Source organism: Rhinatrema bivittatum, chromosome 6 (assembly GCF_901001135.1).
Source record: "Rhinatrema bivittatum chromosome 6, aRhiBiv1.1, whole genome shotgun sequence".
NCBI classification, from domain to species: Eukaryota; Metazoa; Chordata; class Amphibia; order Gymnophiona; family Rhinatrematidae; genus Rhinatrema; species Rhinatrema bivittatum.
The window spans coordinates 124,301,538-124,319,774 of NC_042620.1; the positions used below are offsets into that span (position 1 = coordinate 124,301,538).

Sequence of the window (18,237 nt, forward strand, 5' to 3'; positions counted from 1 at the left end):
CATTTCTTTCTTTTTTTTTTTTTTTACATTTCACCTAGTTTCCCCAGCCCCTATCCAGATGACTCCATTTCTCTTAATGTAATAGAATTCATCTATCCCCCTGCCATGGAAGAACAGCACATTGTCTCTTGAGATATACCTGCACATTACCTGTCCTGAACACGAAAGCCAAGTCCTCTTGCACCTTATTGCTATAGCGAAGTCATGAGACCAGTTCCTTTCTTTATATATCAATTATTAATAATTTCATGTTGGCAATAATATTAATGCTTCATATTCCATGAAATGTGAATGTCTGTTAAATCTTAGGACTATATATATATAATTATAAGATGTAAAAGAGTAACAAAGTGATTTTTTGCTGATTTACAGATTAGTAATTACAAAAAAATAGAAAGCTTCTGCAAAGTTTCAGACTAGCCCCACAAAAATTATACTGTTCTAAAACTGTTTTGAGCAATTTAAAATAGCCAAGCATAAAGCTTACTTTTATTATTTCTAACACAGGAAAGAAAATATTTTTTAACCAAATTAATTCTACTCTTTAAACCTTCAACTTTTCTGAAACCTTCACAGCCACGGAAACGGTAGGGATGACAAAATTAAGACAATTTAAAAAAAGATGGATTTATTCAGCACAACCAGTTTTAAATATATTATCAATACAAGTAAGAAAACATCTGCTTCACACTTTAGATATATGAAATACTTGATGGGCAGGTTGCATACTGGCATGATAAAATGACTTTAAAGGTATTTGAGACCAAGGCAAAAGTATAGGGAAGACACTACTTTCTACAAGCTGGTAATTAACCAACAGTCTAAAGATACTACTTCACACAGGTACAAACAGGAACGATATTGTATATGGAACTTCTGCACTTTTTATAGCACCATTCAAAGCTTGTCTTAGCTGTTTATCTAAGAAGCAACTGGCAGATCAGGTAAAGCTTTAAAAGAAATTTTTAGTGCAATGTTTACAGTTCCTTCTCATATGATATTTTGAGTGTACAGTTTTATAACACATAATAATTATGGCTTGGTTCATGTGTAGTGTTATGATGAGAAGAGTGATGCATAATTTGAAAAGATGTGGCTTCTACAATGGCAGTGGAATGCATTTTAATGCAGTTTGTCAAATGTAATATGCAGACGACATGCTGGGTTACGAAATACAGTCTTATTACTAGCGGACGGATAAGTGTCTCATGTATTAGCTCTCAGTGGTTGTGGACTCAGGGTCTCTCAGCTGTTGCTTTTTCAGGTTAACCAGCTTCATTCTCTCCCTGATATGTTCTGCTGTTGAAGCCATGTCACTTGGGCTCCCAAAATATTGTTCAGTTCTAGAATGGAATGCAAAGGAAACAATTTTCAGACAGATGCAAAAAGAATAATCTAGCAAAGATGTAAAAGCATATCATCTGTGCTTCAAGGATAATGTTCCCTTTCACAAGCTTTTCAGTTGGAAATAAAATCATGAGCATAACTGCATACAGAAGGAGAGTCTTGCTACTGAGTAGCTAAGCAAAAGATTTTTTTAAACTTTGAAATAATCATTATTTTATATACTACACTGTGATTTAACAAAAAGAAATAAATCTAAACGGTTTACAAATTAACATATAAAGTTCTATAAACAAAAACTTCATCTTAATACTATAAAATTAAAAAAGCAACATCCTAACAGTTTCATAATTTACAAATAAAATGTAAAATAAAACCAAAATAAAATAAAAACTTAACTTGGACAAAGGTTTATGCAGTAGTATGTCTATATGCGGACACTTAGTTTCCGTTTCTTTTTTTTTTTAACCTGTATGACTGCACTTAAGACCAACAGAGTTCTGTTACATGGAATGGGATGTAACATCACTTAAGATAAGCTCTCTACGTTAGAGTAACACTAACTTATAAAAGCTCAAACATGATGCACTGAATTAAATGTTCCATCACTCAATCCATTTGATTACAATTACATTTTATGTTACAATAATCACAACTTCTTTTTTTTTTTTTTTTTTTTAAAGACCTAAGCATTGTTGTGGCTTTTGGTTTAAAAACTACAGATAAAGTCAAAATGTCCACTCACATGACATAAAAATGCAAAACTGATGTTTATTAGATGAAATATTTATTGTTGTTCACTCATGAGATAGCGAGCTTTCCAAAACTATTTTGAGTCTTTCCAATGGGGGTATTAATGCTAGTAATACAAAAGAATGCATTTTTCTCATCATAACAAGCTTCTAGACCAGTGATTCTCAACCAGTGTGTCACCATACACCGGCAGGTGTGTCGCGTGCTACTCGGCAGCTGGCGGGGGCCGAAGAAAGGAATACTGGTGCCGCCGCCAGCAGAGACCAGGCCGGCGGGGCCTGAAGAAAGGAAGACTGATGCCGCTGATCCTGGAGACCAGGCTGGCAGGGCCGAAGAAAAGAAGACCAGTGCTGCTAGTCACCACCGGAGATCAGGACGGCGGGGCCGAAGAAAGGAAGACCGGCGCTGCTAGCCGCCACCAGAGACCAGGACGGTGGGGCTGAAGAAAAGAAGACCGGCGCTGCTAGCCGCCACCGGAGACCAGGCCGGTGGGGCCGAAGAAAGGAAGACCGGTGCCACCGGGGGAGACCAGGCCGGCGGGCTGATGACCAGCTATTCAGCTGGGGGCCTTTATGTGTGTGTATGTGAGAAAGGAATGGTGCTTCAGTGTGCGTGGTGAATATGTGAGAAAGGGAGGGCGCTTGTGTGTGTGTGTGGTATGTGAGAAAGGGAGGGTGCTTCTGTGTGTGTGGTGTGTATGTGGGACAAGAAGGGTGCTTCTGTGTGTGTGTGGCATGTATATGAGACAGGAAGGGTGCTTCTATGTGTGTGTGTGGCATGTATATGAAACAGGAAGGGTGCTTCTGTGTGCGTGTGGTATGTGAGAAAAGGAGGGTGCTTCTGTGTGTATGTGGTATGTGAGAAAAGGAGGGTGCTTCTGTGTGTGTGTGGTATGTGAGAAAGGGAGGGTGCTTCTGTGTGTGTGTGGTATGTGAGAAAGGGAGGGTGCTTCTGTGTGTGTGGTGTGTATGTGGGACAGGAAGGGTGCTTCTGTGTAGTGTGTATATGAGACAGGGAGGGTGCTTCTGTGTGCGTGTGGCATGTATGTGAGGGTGCTTGTGTGTCAGTGTGTGTGTGTGTGTGTGTGTGTGCGCGAGAGAGAGATGGAGCATGTTTTTGGCTGGCTGTAGCTGTGAGAGAGGGGGCATGTGTGTGATTGAGCCTGTTTGTAAGTGAAATAGAGAGAGCATGTGTGTAAGTAAGAGAGAGCGAGAGCATTGTGTGATTGAGAGAGATTGGTCAGAGAGGTGACGTGTGTATGTGTGAGAAAGAGTGGTCTGGGAGATGACCGGTATGTGTGTGCGTGTGTGTGTGTGTGAGAGAGAGAGAGAAGAGACTGGTTGCGGTAGGAGTTGGGTAGGAGTAGGAGTTGGTGGCTTTTTAGGTTAATTTTTCTTGATTGACTGCCATTTTAATTATTGGGTAGTATGTGATGTCTCTGCTGTTTTGAAGTATGTTATTGGTGTTTGAAGAATTTTTAATACTTTTTAAGAGTTTTTAATTGTTAGATGATGTTCTGTTCATCAGCTGTTTTGAAACATTTTTTCATATAGTTTTACAATTATTTCTGTGTGGGAATCTATAACACCTTGGCTTTTTTCTGTTTTCCTAATGGGAGGTGTATTGGTGTTTATTTATTTATTTTTAATTTTTATATACCGGAATTCCTGTATACAATACAAATCAGTCCGGTTTACATTAAACAATAAGATACCCTGGATGGGATGTTCCACCCTGGGCTTATTACAAGAAACATAGAACCATAATAGTTAACAATTGATATTAAACAGAGCGTGTGTTCAACTTTTTACAATGAACTTTAGTAGCAACAACCGGGCTACAAAACATTATACCAGAATATAATATTATACCAGAATATAATGAAAGGATCTGAAGGATCTGAGAGTCAGGAGGAGGAGCTTAGTTACACTCTGGTAATTGGAAAGCCTGCCTAAAGAGCCAGGTTTTTAACCTTTTCTTGAACTCTGGTAGACTGGGTTCGAGGCGTAGGTCTGGTGGGAGATCATTCCATTGATGGGGTCCCGCAGATGAGAGTGCTCTTTTTCTTAGTGTTGATTTAACTGGAGCTGCGACTAGTGTGCCTTTGTAGGCATTTCTGATGGGTCTGGAGGATAAATGTGGACGAAGTGGAGTTAGTAGTTAGTTTAGGGCCTGGTTTAATATTTGTAGTGTTGCCTTTTTTTTTTTTATAGGTAGGGTTGTTCCATTTGAGTGCTTCCCATAATGCAGGTGTAACTTTGTGCAGATTAGTTTGTGTGCATTACTGCAGATCCTGGGACTTTGTTAGGTGCTATATCTCGGCTTCCATTTCTCCAGGTTTGCTCTGCATGCGGAGTGGCTTTTTTTGGGTTTTTATTCCAGTTTGTCTCCATATTTATAATCTGTGGTCTTTCTGTATTTGGAGAAGGTCAATCTTGTGTGTATGACAGAGGTGAGATATTTAACTAGCATGTAGGCACATAAAATACCTCATTTTATTTGTTGTGTTTACTCAATTGGACATGCATTGGTGGTGAACTGCTGTCTTTTTATAAGTAGGCCTATTGCGTCTGGTAGTAGAGGGATTTTGTGTTGCTGTTATTGAGATAACACCAGAATATTTTTTTTGTATGGTGAGTTGTACAGGGAATGTTCTAGTTCTGCTTTTTACCCATTACTGAGGGTCAGGGATGAGAGTGGGGTTAGCCCTGTGACTGTCATGTGTTTAGTGTGTCTCGTATGTGAGGACCATCTAACAGGTGTGTCCCGACAGAAAAAAGGTTGAGAACCACTGCTTTAGATAACACAAATTTGTCTCAGGTGACTATCTGTAATCCTTGAATAGCAGGCGACTATACCAAATCCTGCCTTTATTTTATTTATTTGAATAGATTTTCTCCATAGAAATTGTCACCTTTCAAACCCATTTAAATAAAGCACATTACTTTAAAAGAATGCTATTAATTCTAAGGTGGTTTACTTTAAAACACAACATAAAAATTAACTATAATAAAACAGTGACCAAAATGCATATTAAAATTATATTAGAAATAATGAATAGTATACCCATCAGGATAAAGTACAGGTATGGTTAGTCTATCTAGAAGTGATTTCCCAACTGCTTCAACTTCATCAAATTGTTCCATTTCAGTAATAGTTTCAGGCTGTTCTGGGCAATCTTGCAAAATCTGTAATAAACAGCAGAACAATATAAACCAAGGCAGACTGTGAATAGTACCAAACTTCTTGAATACCATTATCTGGCACATTAAACTCTTTCCCTCAGCATCTCCTTTGTATACAGTGATAAAAGATCAATCCGTACCTGGGAAAGTTGGTTTATGTAATATAGAAATGAAAGTTAATGATTAGCCCCTTGGCACTGATTATATGAAGATGCCAGTGCCAAGTACTAATGCTTTTATTTATGCTTAAGAGCTATAAATCACAAAACCTAATACAATTGGCTTATATAAAAAATCCAAGAGAAACAGAACAAAAGTAAGATATGAAACAAGCAGCAGTGTGACATGCAAAAAAGGACAGTTACTTATTTGTAAATACTTAGTTTCATGACACCGATTGGTCATGTTTCCTGTCAAATGGCATTTGGGAGAGGTTTCCTTAATGTGAGAGTTCTAAAGCTTGGAACACTGCTATGCTCAAGGCAGAGCACCAATGCTCAGCATGCAAGTTTGCTCTGCTGGTTCTTTTTCAACCTATGAGAAACTAGATCTGGCATGGAGGGGGTGTGCAAAACCTGAATGAAAGGCAATTAGTATTTTCATGAAGCCACACAACCTAACACATACAAACTAAACAGAAGCCATATCAGATGGTAAGCTCAAATACTTCAAAATATGCCACCAGCTGATCAAAGAAGATTTCCATAAGTGTTTTTAAATATATGCTTAATGATTGGCCAGCGGTGATCAGCTGGTCTACATAAAATGGCCTCTTACATGAAGCAGTTTTCCTCTCTGGAGTAAGAACACATTGGCAGTTGAGGCACGCTCTGTTACAAAATTTGTCTGGCAAGAATATTTGGAAGATGGTGTGACAAAAGTTTTGTTGTTTGTTTGTTTGTTTATTTATTTATTTATTGATTTATTTAACATCTCTTTTATACCGATATCCGTAGAACTTGATACATCTTGCTTGAACATGGTGATTTGAGGAATATGTACTGATTATGTGAACAACATGTTGCTCTGAAGAAGGATCCGCAAAACACTGCCTATGTCGGGCTGACAATTTCTTTTCAAGTTGGCATTTATAACAAGGATAGTCACTGATTCCTTTTAAATTGATATATTTCAAAGGGATTTTCCAGCAGATTGACCTTCCAGTGGTGTATATAAGTGCTCTGTTTTTTTAACTGCAAACATTTTTTTCTAAGAATTGTAAAGTCATTTTGACATAGAATAATGAATAAGAACGTTCAGACCAATGATTAAAATATAGAGCTATAATTCTTCTCTTAGGAGTAAATTATTAGCCTGTATGGGAAGAATTATTATTGCTCCTTAAAAAGTTTAATTTCTTTGATATGAGAGTCTCTTTATTCTAGTGACAAGTTTTGATTTATTTTGTACTTTTATTTTTAGGTGAGATACTCCACAATGGTAGTATATTCTGACATTCATGAAAATACTACATTCAGAGAATAACCATTACAGTTAAGCAAGTATCCTTTCTCTAACAGTATTTTCTATGGATTCACACTAAGGAGGATTAGCAAACTGAAGAATGTCCTAAAGTGTCTGAAAAGACTCAAACAGTAGCATGTGAACTTAAACTGATGCAGATACTTGACCCAATGGATATACTCTTACAAAGAACGTATGTCCCATTATGCAACATGGAAGCAGCTAGTCCAGTTATTAACTATTTAGAATACAGACAAGATATCTTAATTCTAAACTCTGAACAATTTATATCTTGAAACTATTCACTTACAGCTCTGGACTATGCAAACAAGCACCCATTTAGCATCTTTTTAAATTGGGAGTTTAGCGCCTTTATTATATCATTGTTAATTCTATTAAGAAATGGTTCAACAAAATGCAAACAGATTTGCAAATTGTACTCCTAACTTAAAACAGAGAACTTCTGTTCCATTTGCAGTACATTGTCCGCAAGTGGACAATGTACTGCATCTTATCTAGAACAGTGTTTCAAACCATTCCAAGCCCAAGGCACACTTACTTTAATAAAAATGTTGTGTGGCACACCAGTCTCCATGGAGCAGTTAATGCAGGCAAGGAGAGGACTCATATGGTCAACAGAAGAGCTAGAGAAGCAATAAAAATCCCACTCATATCTCTTCCAAATTTTAAAGGGAGAGAAGGGGCAGAGAGTTGGAGACACACATAAATCCATCAAGATGGACCAGCTCCCTCTATATACAAGTGCAGGATAAGGGTGTAGGTGTGGTGGAGGCAGCCAGCTCAGTTAGTTACCTTGGCTGCTGCTTCTCCTAACACTCAGAGAAAGTCATATCCAGTGCTCAGTGCATGCTCTCCCCATCTATTTATTTAAAAGTATTTACCACCAGCAATCCTTCAGAGTTCACTCAGCCTGGGGATAGGACAGATGCTAGGACTCAAAGGGTGAGGCTCAGATGGAGGGAAGAGGAGGTGGTGCTGTGTGCAGTGTGTGTGTGCTACACAAAGCAGGATCCAGCTATCCATGCCCTGCATGCTATTAATTACTGTACTCCAGGGCTCATGCAAGGAAGAAGAGGCATGCATGATTACACAGGTTCTCAGAATGATGCTCCTACATGTTTAACAGCCACCATTGGCATCTCTTGTTGCTGCAAGATACTGAGAGCAGAGCCCAGGTGCTAGCCTGGATCTAAACATCAGGCAGTAATTACTTTTTTGTGGATCACCTGATCAGGTCTGAAGGCACACCAGTGCGTCATGGCACAATGGTTGGAAAACACACTGACCTAGGCCAAGGTAAAATATCTCTATCTAACTACTTTGTTGGTTTTCCTTAAACATACTTTTAAAGAAAATATCCAGATACAAAAAAAGGGGCCCAGGTGGGTCAAAAATTGTGTAGTCGCTGGAAACTATATAGGGCATGAAACCAACTAAACTCTAGAAAACCAAAGGAAGATTTTAGCTTCAGATTTACTCAAGCAAAGATTAAGGAGATCCATGCAATAAAATTATGTAAAGCTTTGAACACATCACACCAGTATTATATAGTTTACACTGGCTCCCTCTCATCTGGAGAATTCATTTCAAGGTTTTGATGCTGGAATATAAAGAATTAAGTAATGAGGCAGTGTCAGCTCACTTTTAAAAATGTAATGCCCTTCTAGGGCCCTTCATTCGGCAGACAAATTGCTTTTGGATATTCCTATAGTTAACCCATGGCTAACCAGACTTCAGGAGTCCTGTTGTCGAATGTTTTCAACAATGGACCTAGCTTTGTAGAACAAATTATCAGAGGCTCTGAGGAAAGAAACACATGTAAAAACTTTTAGGAAGCACCTTAAGGCGTGCCTTTTTCTGAGGCACTGAGGTTAACGTAGAGGTCATCATCTGATTTTATTCTTTTAACTTTTAATTTTTTTTCTTCTTCTTCTCTTTGCTTTTATTCTTGTTTTTTGTATGTTTATTTTTTTTATGGATGTTTACATTGTAAGCTGCTGATAATGTTGGATCTAGCGGGGTATAAATATTTAAAATAAATTAAAGCTCATATGGCATATTCCCTTTTGAGCTCAAAACCAGCTTCTGTATTGGTATGTAAGCCTAGAAAAGCACCACTCATCTAAGAACAGTTAAAGGGCCATGAACAATCACACCATAGAAACAAGGAAACACTCTAATGGCAATAAAAGCACAGATGATTACATTCTAGAGACAATACACATAGAAAAGATGTGTTGAGAATTTACATCTCAAATAAAAAAAAAAGTACTAAAAGAAAAATGGGAATACATAAATGGAAACTTAAGAGCAAAATACTTTATTCATGAAGCGTGCTGGGCAGAATTTTATATAAGGGAAAATATAGGTCATCAAGGCCCTGAAACCTCGACATTAATGAGACAGAAGTTAATAAACATTATTGGAGTACTGGAGTGCGGAAGAAGCACAGCATCTATTAAAAATGTAAATGTAAAAATCTTTGAAAAAAATAACTTCCAGTATACAAGGTGATCAAAATATGCTACAAAAGAAGTGTCTATGGATCTTGCAAAATATTTGATTGTGAACTTAGGATTGACACTGTCAAACAGCAAGGAGAACCAGGTATACATAAAATATAATAATCGTTAACAAACACAAATGTGAGGGTAACATAGTAGATGGCAGCAGAAAAAGACCAACTGACACATCCAGTATGCTCAGTTATTCCTGTCCACACTGCCACCTGCCTGGGTAGCTCAGCATGTCAGACCTTCTATTTAGTTCATATTCAGGCCTCCTGTACCATATCTCCTCCTATATCCAATCACAAAAATCCAAACAGTCACCAAAATCAGGACAGTTGTTACTTGAATATCTGGCCTTCCAGGTTCTTATGGCTTTATTGTATGATGTCCCGCCACCAACTCACCACACTGACCAGTAAACACAAGGAGCATATAGCCTCCTAGACAGACTCGACTACTTGAGCGGCTGCATTTCTACTAGGATGTCTACATAAGAACATAAGAAATTGCCATGCTGGGTCAGACCAAGGGATCCATCAAGCCCAGCATCCTGTTTCCACAGATTGCCAGACAGACCCAGCTGCTAATTAATTGTATAATTGCAGTCTACAAGGTAGGCTCAGCTATATGAGCATCTGCATTGCCACTAGGACTTCTAGTTCTAGTTATTACTGTACTTTCAGCCTCCCAGATATACTTAGATCTCATTACTTCTTCCACTCTCTTTACTTTTCTGCAGCTAAGGATCCTCTGTGCTTATTCTATGTCTTCTTAGAAAGCAGTTTATGGCTGAAAATTCTCCTAAATCTAGTAGGTCAAAATTCAGCTGGTTAGATTTGGGTCTGCTATTTGTGTGGCTGAGACTAGCTTCCTAACTTAGCGGGGTTAATGCTAAAAATGAGCCTGCACTGGGAAAATCTCTGGAGCAGCCCATTTTTGGGAGTGGCTAAATTTAGCTGTCTTTTGAATTTAGGTAGCTCAGTTTAGATACTGAACAGAGTGCGAGGGATTTTCAAAGGCAGAGTTTTAACCAGCTAACACCTGAAATTAGCCAGTTAAAACTGCTGAAAAGTCCCCTTTTATTCAAGTCCTACCAGGAAAGCATTCATTTAGAAATTCCTTTCATCACTATCTCTCAAACAGGGTCATTTATCAAAATGCGTTATGGTGTTAACATGCGCGTTAACGCCATAACATGTGATAACGCTAGCGCACGGCACAAATGCAAATTTTGGGAAGGAGTGGGATTAGGGAGGAGTTTGGGTGGGATTTATGGAAATATGGGGCAATGTTATGCTATCGCATGGTTTTAACGCCAGAAATAACTACACCTTTTTTCTGGTGTTAAGCTGTGCGATAGGACTCTATAACAGGGTACCATCAAGCTAGACTGTGATAGCATAGTACAAAATTTCATCTTTGTGAGACTTTCCTCACTCCAAATGATGTCAAATCTTCATAGGGGTGTACTGTGCTGTTTGTACATCTCACTCTACATGAAAAACTGGCCCTAAACCACCACCAACACCTCACCTCGAGCTATTAGCTGGCCCTCCTATAGAGATATAAATACTTAATTACTATGAGGGCCTTATAGATAGGCTCTCTCTCTCAGTGCGAGATGCGAAATAGGAATTATTGTGGGTTGCAAAGAGTTACCGCACCACGCGATACTCCTGATGCGGTATGTTATCATGTGGTGTGGTAATTATAAAATTTTCATAAATACGCCCCTTTTTCTTAGTGCGGGCATTATGAGTTATCGCATTTTGATGAATCTAGGGGTACGTCTGGAGTGGGTAATCTTCACATGTATTTATCAAAGTATATTACAAATTTTGACATTCATCAAAATATATTAAAAATTTCAGAATCACTAAAAAAAAAAAAAAATAAAATTAAGGTGTACATCTATCTATATATATCTATAAAATAGCAGAGGGTTTTGCATGGTTTATTAGGTGGCCATCTGGGTTCCTGGCTAAACGGTTTGTGATGTCAGTCTCACCAACAAATCAGCATCAGCAGTGGAAGTACACTAACAGTGATTGGTCTGTGAGGCACCAGAACATAAGAACATGCCATACTGGGTCAGACCAAGGGTCCATCAAGCCCAGCATCCTGTTTCCAACAGTGGCCAATCCAGGCCATAAGAACCTGGCAAGTACCCAAAAACTAAGTCTATTCCATGTTACCGTTGCTAGTAATAGCAGTGGCTATTTTCTAAGTCAACTTAATAGCAGGTAATGGACTTCTCCTCCAAGAACTTATCCAATCCTTTTTTAAAACACAGCTATACTAACTGCACTAACCACATCCTCTGGCAAAAGTTTCCTGAGTTTAATTGTGCGCTGAGTAAAAAAGAACTTTCTCCGATTAGTTTTAAATGTGCCACATGCTAACTTCATGGAGTGCCCCCTAGTCTTTCTATTATCCGAAAGAGTAAATAACCGATTCACATCTACCCGTTCTAGACCTCTCATGATTTTAAACATCTCTATCATATCCCCCCTCAGCCGTCTCTTCTCCAAGCTGAAACGTCCTAACCTATTTAGTCTTTCTTTAGGGTAGCTGTTCCATTCCCCTTATCATTTTGGTAGCCCTTCTCTGTACTTTCTCCATCACAATTATATCTTTTTTGAGATGCGGCAACCAGAATTGTACACAGTATTCAAGGTGCGGTCTCACCATGGAGCGATACAGAGGCATTATAACATTTTCCATTTTATTCACCATTCCCTTTCTAATAATTCCCAACATTCTGTTTGCTTTTTTGACTGCCGCAGCACACTGAACCGACAATTTCAATGTGTTATCCACTATGATGCCTAGATCTCTTTCTTGGGTTATAGCACCTAATATGGAACCTAACATTGTGTAATTATAGCATGGGTTATTTTTCCCTATATGCATCACCTTGCACTTATCCACATTAAATTTCATCTGCCATTTTAATGCCCAATTTTTCAGTCTCACAAGGTCTTCCTGCAATTTATCACAATCTGCTTGTGATTTAACTACTCTGAACAATTTTGTATTATCTGCAAATTTTATTACCTCACTCGTTGTATTTCTTTCCAGATCATTTATAAATATATTGAAAAAGTAAGGATCCAAATACAGATCCCTGAGGCACTCCCTTCCACTGAGAAAATTGCCCATTTAATCCTACTCTCTGTTTCCTATCTTTTAGCCAGTTTGCAATCCACGAAAGGACATCGCCACCTATCCCATGACTTTTTACTTTTCCTAGAAACCTCTCATGAGGAACTTTGTCAAACACCTTCTGAAAATCCAAGTATACTACATCTACTGGTTCATCTTTATCCACATGTTTATTAACTCCTTCAAAAAAGTGAAGCAGATTTGTGAGGCAAGACTTGCCTTGGTTAAAGCCATGCTGACTTTGTTCCATTAAACCATGTCTTTCTACATGTTCTGTGATTTTGATGTTTAGAACACTTTCCACTATTTTACCTGGCACTGAAGTCAGGCTAACCGGTCTGTAGTTTCCCGGATCGCCCCTGGAGCCCTTTTTAAATATTGGGGTTACATTAGCTATCCTCCAGTCTTCAGGTACAATGGATGATTTTAATGATAAGTTACAAATTTTTACTAATAGGTCTGAAATTTCATTTTTTAGTTCCTTCAGAACTCTGGGATGTATACCATCCGGTCCAGGTGGTTTACTACTCTTCAGTTTGTCAATCAGGTCTACCACATCTTCTAGGTTCACCGTGATTTGAATCAGTCCATCTGAATCATTATCCATGAAAACCTTCTCTAGTATGGGTACTTCCCCAACATCCTCTTCAGTAAACACCGAAGAAAAGAAATCATTTAATCTTTCCGCGATGGCCTTATCTTCTCTAAGTGCCCCTTTAACCCCTCGATCATCCAACGGTCCAACTGACTCCCTCACAGGCTTTCTGCTTCGGATATATTTTTAAAAGTTTTTACTGTGAGTTTTTGCCTCTACGGCCAACTTCTTTTCAAATTCTCTCTTAGCCTGTATTATCAATGTCTTACATTTAACTTGCCAACGTTTATGCTAATTTAATTGGCCAAGCCCAGAACATGCTCCCTGCAAACACATTCTCTCTATCCTATAGCAGACGCAAAGATACACGACATACTACAGTTAACAGATACACAAATATACAACACAAAGCCATAGTAATTCTGCTAGTATATGTATAGATAGAACAATTACATATTAACACATGCAGAACAACAAGCACTAATCAAGTCAAATATCTATTTTTAGATATTTTTATTTCACTTGCCGACAAAAAGAATGGGTTGAAGGAAAATATTCTTAATAAAAGAAACTGACCTTTTCAGCAGAGGAATGAAATGCAATAGCCATGTCCAACCTATGAATCCTCTCTTCGGAAGTAATCATAAACTGTTTCCATACTCTGTTCAGTCTTGGAAGTGTGTCCCCTGATGATCTGGAAGTACATCGCAGGGACTGGCACAAAACAACAGTAGCCTGCAGTAACTGTCTCCCATAATCATAAGTGCTCTGGGAAAATAGTTTAAAGTAATGCTGGCATTAGGACATATTAACTTTCTAATACCTGAAATAAAATACTTATATAGAAAGCATGTTCCATGATGACTACTACAATCAGTCGTATAAAATAACTTGCTCAACAATCAAATATAATGTACAAGTTTTATAAGAAAAAAAATAAGGTTGAATTTTAACTAAACTTATTAATGGGGAAAAATTAAGAAGAATTAAACCCTCATGTAATTACTAGAAACATTGCAACCTAATCAATATGTTATTTATGCATGGTTTTCATGCACTATATTTGATAAAGAAAGACTTTTATTCTAAGAAGCCAAAAAATACAGGCTTACAGAAAATACTGCCCATGTCATTGCTGACATAGTTTTATGACTTTAAATTCTAATCATATAGCACTGATTTAAAGAATCCCCCTCGAGTCCCTAAAGTTCTTTCTAACAATTTTTTCTGAACAGTTGGAGGTCAATATTCATCAGCGGGGCTAGTGGGCAACTTATTAGTGCTCTGCTAAAACTGGATGAAGTCCTAGTTAGCTGAAAAAACTTACCTAGATCACTTTAGGATTGCTCTCCAGCATGAACAGACTTTGTACCTGATTCACAAGGGTTTTCCCATAGACACAAAATGGGAAAAAATTCTTAATATATCTGGCCCTTAGTCAGATAAGTTAGCTGGCTAAATTTACTCTGCCCCAGAATGTCTCTGACTTATCCGAATAAACAGTTAACTGGATTCGTTGGAGGCATTCAGAGTGGGAGAAAATTTCAAACCCGTGGGATTGTCTGGCTAAGTCTTGTCTGAAGAGAGCCATATCCCTAGGAAGCCCTGAACTATGGAACTCCCTCCCAACTGAACTGAGAACACAACATAATATAAAAACATTCAAAAAAGAACTAAAAACTTGGATGTTCACCAAAGCCTATCAAAACAACCTATGACTCTATTCTACATCCTCCCTCTCTATCAGTCCTCATAAACATGCAGACCCAATCCAAAACACGTATGATAACCTACACAATTTGCAACCAAGCTATGTTTATAATGAATAAGATAACTATGTTAACAAGCATATGAATTTAACAGGTGTATGAATTTTTGAACACTCTGTTAAACATCGAAACTTTGTAAACTGTTGTGATGGCGAAATCGAAAGACGGTATATAAAACTCGAAAAATAAACAAATAAAAATAAATAAATAAAATAAGTCCCAAACTTAGCTGGACAAACTGAATATTGACTCGTTGGTAAACAAGCAAAAGCAGCCACAGTCTATTGGACTGCATCCTACTCACTCGCCAATAAAAGCTAAAGAAATAGAATCATAGTTAAGAAAATCATATGTTAACCTTTACATTCTAAAATATCTACTAATGCAACCAGTTTTGAAATATCTTCCTCTAAAGGAGCATTTTTTAAAAAAAATCATTTTCTATTCTCTCAAACTTCACTTGATATATATTTGTGACAGAACCAGGGGTTTGCACATTGAAAAGGAACCTAAAGATACATAACAGGTAAGCTGTAAACTACATAAGAAAAATGACAAGAGTAGTATGGCTTTAAAATAGAGGCTTTGGGGAACTTTAGTCTATAAAGTCATGGTTTACCGGGGAAGAGCCAGCATGGATTTAGAAAAGGAAAGTTGTGCCTTACTAATTGGAATTCTTTCAAGGTGTGAATAAGCATGTGGGTAAAAGTGAGCCAGTTGACACTAGATATTTGGCTTTTCAAAAGGTGTTTGATGAAGTCCCTCATGAGACTCCTTAAGAAATTAAAAAGTCATTACTAGGAGGCGATGTCTTATATTAATTACCGTGTTTCCCCAAAAATAAGACCTAACCGGAAAATAAGCCCTAGCATGATTTTTCAGGATGCTTGTAATATAAGCCCAACCCCAAAAATAAGCCCCAGTTAAGATCATGAGCCTGACGGACGCATTAAGTACATCCGTTGCAACACACGACAGACGTATTGAATTATGAAATAAAAATATTTAGAACTAAAACCCCTCCATTTGATTGATAGTTAATAGATTTTCTTTTTTCTTTAATGTGTGTAACATGTTTATTTAATTATTGATATTTCAATTATATAATCTGATGGATGTATAAATAATGAAACTGATAAATAAAGAATAAAAAAAAATATATTAATATATAATTATATATAAATAAATAATATCATTGACATTAATACTTAAATAAATGATAACAAATTATAATTAATTATTTGTAAATACCAAAGGGGCGCCTTTGGATGAGAGGTAAATGCCCACGCTCACAGCTCTCACCCAGGCACCCACACACCCAAGCACTCACCCAGGCACCCATTCATACCAGCTCTCACCATGAAACCTCTTCTTCCTTCGCTGCAGGGATGGGCTCCAGTTCCGCTGCAGCTTTACTCCGGCGGGCCTTGTTTTTGCTGCCACGGGAATGGGCTCCCCTGGCGGCCCTGCTTGGTTGGTGTCAGGGTTTCCTCTTCGCCGCCACGGGGATGAGCTCCCGTGGCGGCCCTGCTTGGTCGAGGTCGGGTCTCCTTTTCGCCGCCACGGGGATGAGCTCCTGTGGCGGCCTTGCTTGGTCGGGGTCGGGTCTCCTTTTCGCTGCCACAGGGATGAGCTCCTGTGGTGGCCTTGCTTCGTCAGGGTTCGACACTGCCATTCCTCCCACCCCACCCCCGGGTTATGCGATGCCTGCCTCACTGGCCAATCAAAGGCTTCCCTCCCTTCTTTCTACTCCCACTGGCAGGTAGAAGGGAGGAGGCTTCCAATTGGCCTGTGCGGGGGCAGGCAGAATGAAGGAGGCTTCCCATTGGGCAGTGGGGGCAGGATGAAAGAAGGCTTCCCATTGGGCAGTGGGGGCAGGAAGAAAGGAGGCTTCCCATTGGCCCACAGGGGCTGGGAGAAGGGAAGATTTTTGTACATGAATAAATGTAGATTGTTGTACATGAAAAAATAAGACATCCCCTGAAAATAAGCCCTAATGCATCTTTTGGAGCAGAAATTAATATAAGACCCAGTCTTATTTTTGGAGAAACACTGTAGTAACTGGTTAAAAGGTAGGAGGAAACAGAATGGTTAGTTTTCCCACTGGAAAGAGGTACTTAGTGGACAGACTAGCTAAAAACTCGATTAAAAACAGCTAACCATTACAGTACTTAAACAAGAAACTCTGAACTCAAGCAATGAATGAATGTACCCCAATCCAGGGACTGGATGAACACTTACCAGTAATCCCCTAGAATATACAGCCCCACAGGAGGACCACTGACACAATCATTTATCAGCTGAAGGCAGGAAGCTGAATCTGTCTGACTACACTAAGGAAAACGAATTTATCATGTAAGTAGCAATTTCTCCTTTCCTAGTGTGTAGACAGATGGACTCAGGACCAGTGGGATGTACCAAAGCCTTACCGCATCTTCTCCTCCGCATTCTTTCCCAGTCTCTTTGACCTGTGGAACTGGTTCGGTTCAGACTCTTGCCCTGGTGGACTCGGGGAAAGGAGGCAACCTTATTCCTCAAACTCTAGTGGAATATCTGAAGAGTCCTCTCGCCAATTCAGAAGATCCACTATTGCAATACAACTTGAAGTGGGCTTTGGACGTTTCTCAACACCGCCACTTCTACTGAAGAATGCTATGATGTCCCCAGCAGCCCTTTCCATTGCTGCTGATATTCATAAGCCTTCCACGTGCACCGTGGCTCGAAGGCGCTCAACATCAATACCGTATTCACGGATCCTATACCTTAGAGTATCTCTGTTACGCTCTTTTCCATTTGGAGGATGTGCCTGATGAGCCACAGCACATATTAAGACCCGAAGAAGATACTCTTGGTAACTACCCAGTCTGTATCTGCTGGCAACATCATCAATTTTCATCCAGCTATATGTACTGGACTGTCATTTTTGAAGTGGTTTTGGACGTTCCCTAACATCGCCACTTCCACTGAAGTTTCAGTGACGTCCCCAGCAGCTAACCACTGCTGATATTTCCATAGACTGTGGCTTCAGACCAAGGTCATGCTCATTAAGTGAGACCGTGCTAAGAAGTACTACTATGAGCTCCTTGCGCTGGCTCCAGTCTTCAAGCCAGGAGACAAGGTCTGGTTGTCAACCAAGCACCTCTAATTCATCTACTCTCCTTTCGGATTGTTCCTCGCTATGTGGGTCCATTCCCAGTTCTTCATCGTTTTGGCATAGTCATCTACTGTCTGAAGCTACCACCTGGTCAATTTCCATAAGGCACCCACTGCCTCTAAGCTGTATAATCAGCTAAGTCCACGTTGGCATAAACCTGCCATCGCACCAAGACACACATCTGAGGGACATTGGAAATCACCTCAGAAATTCTCAACTGGGGGAGGGACCATTTGGTATCATGCAGGAGAATGGGGCTTTAAAATCTGAAGCAATC

The 18,237-nt window shown here is 39.0% G+C and overlaps 1 protein-coding gene across 6 annotated transcripts in view; it reads right to left on the minus strand.

The window, feature by feature from the left end:
* Positions 1 to 606: 606 nt before the first annotated feature.
* SESTD1 (SEC14 and spectrin domain containing 1) overlaps positions 607 to 18,237 on the minus strand; it is a 283,107-nt gene continuing 265,476 nt past the window's right edge. For 5 of the 6 annotated variants that reach the window (XM_029605904.1, XM_029605907.1, XM_029605903.1 and 2 more), the window contains 3 exons: positions 13,614 to 13,805; positions 5,164 to 5,285; positions 607 to 1,343 (listed from right to left, as the gene is read on the minus strand). In XM_029605904.1, coding sequence (XP_029461764.1) covers positions 1,214 to 1,343; positions 5,164 to 5,285; positions 13,614 to 13,805 — 444 coding nt within the window. In that variant the 3' untranslated portion in view covers positions 607 to 1,213. The remainder of the gene's footprint in view (positions 1,344 to 5,163; positions 5,286 to 13,613; positions 13,806 to 18,237) is intronic. The other variant, XM_029605908.1, reaches the window with a different exon arrangement.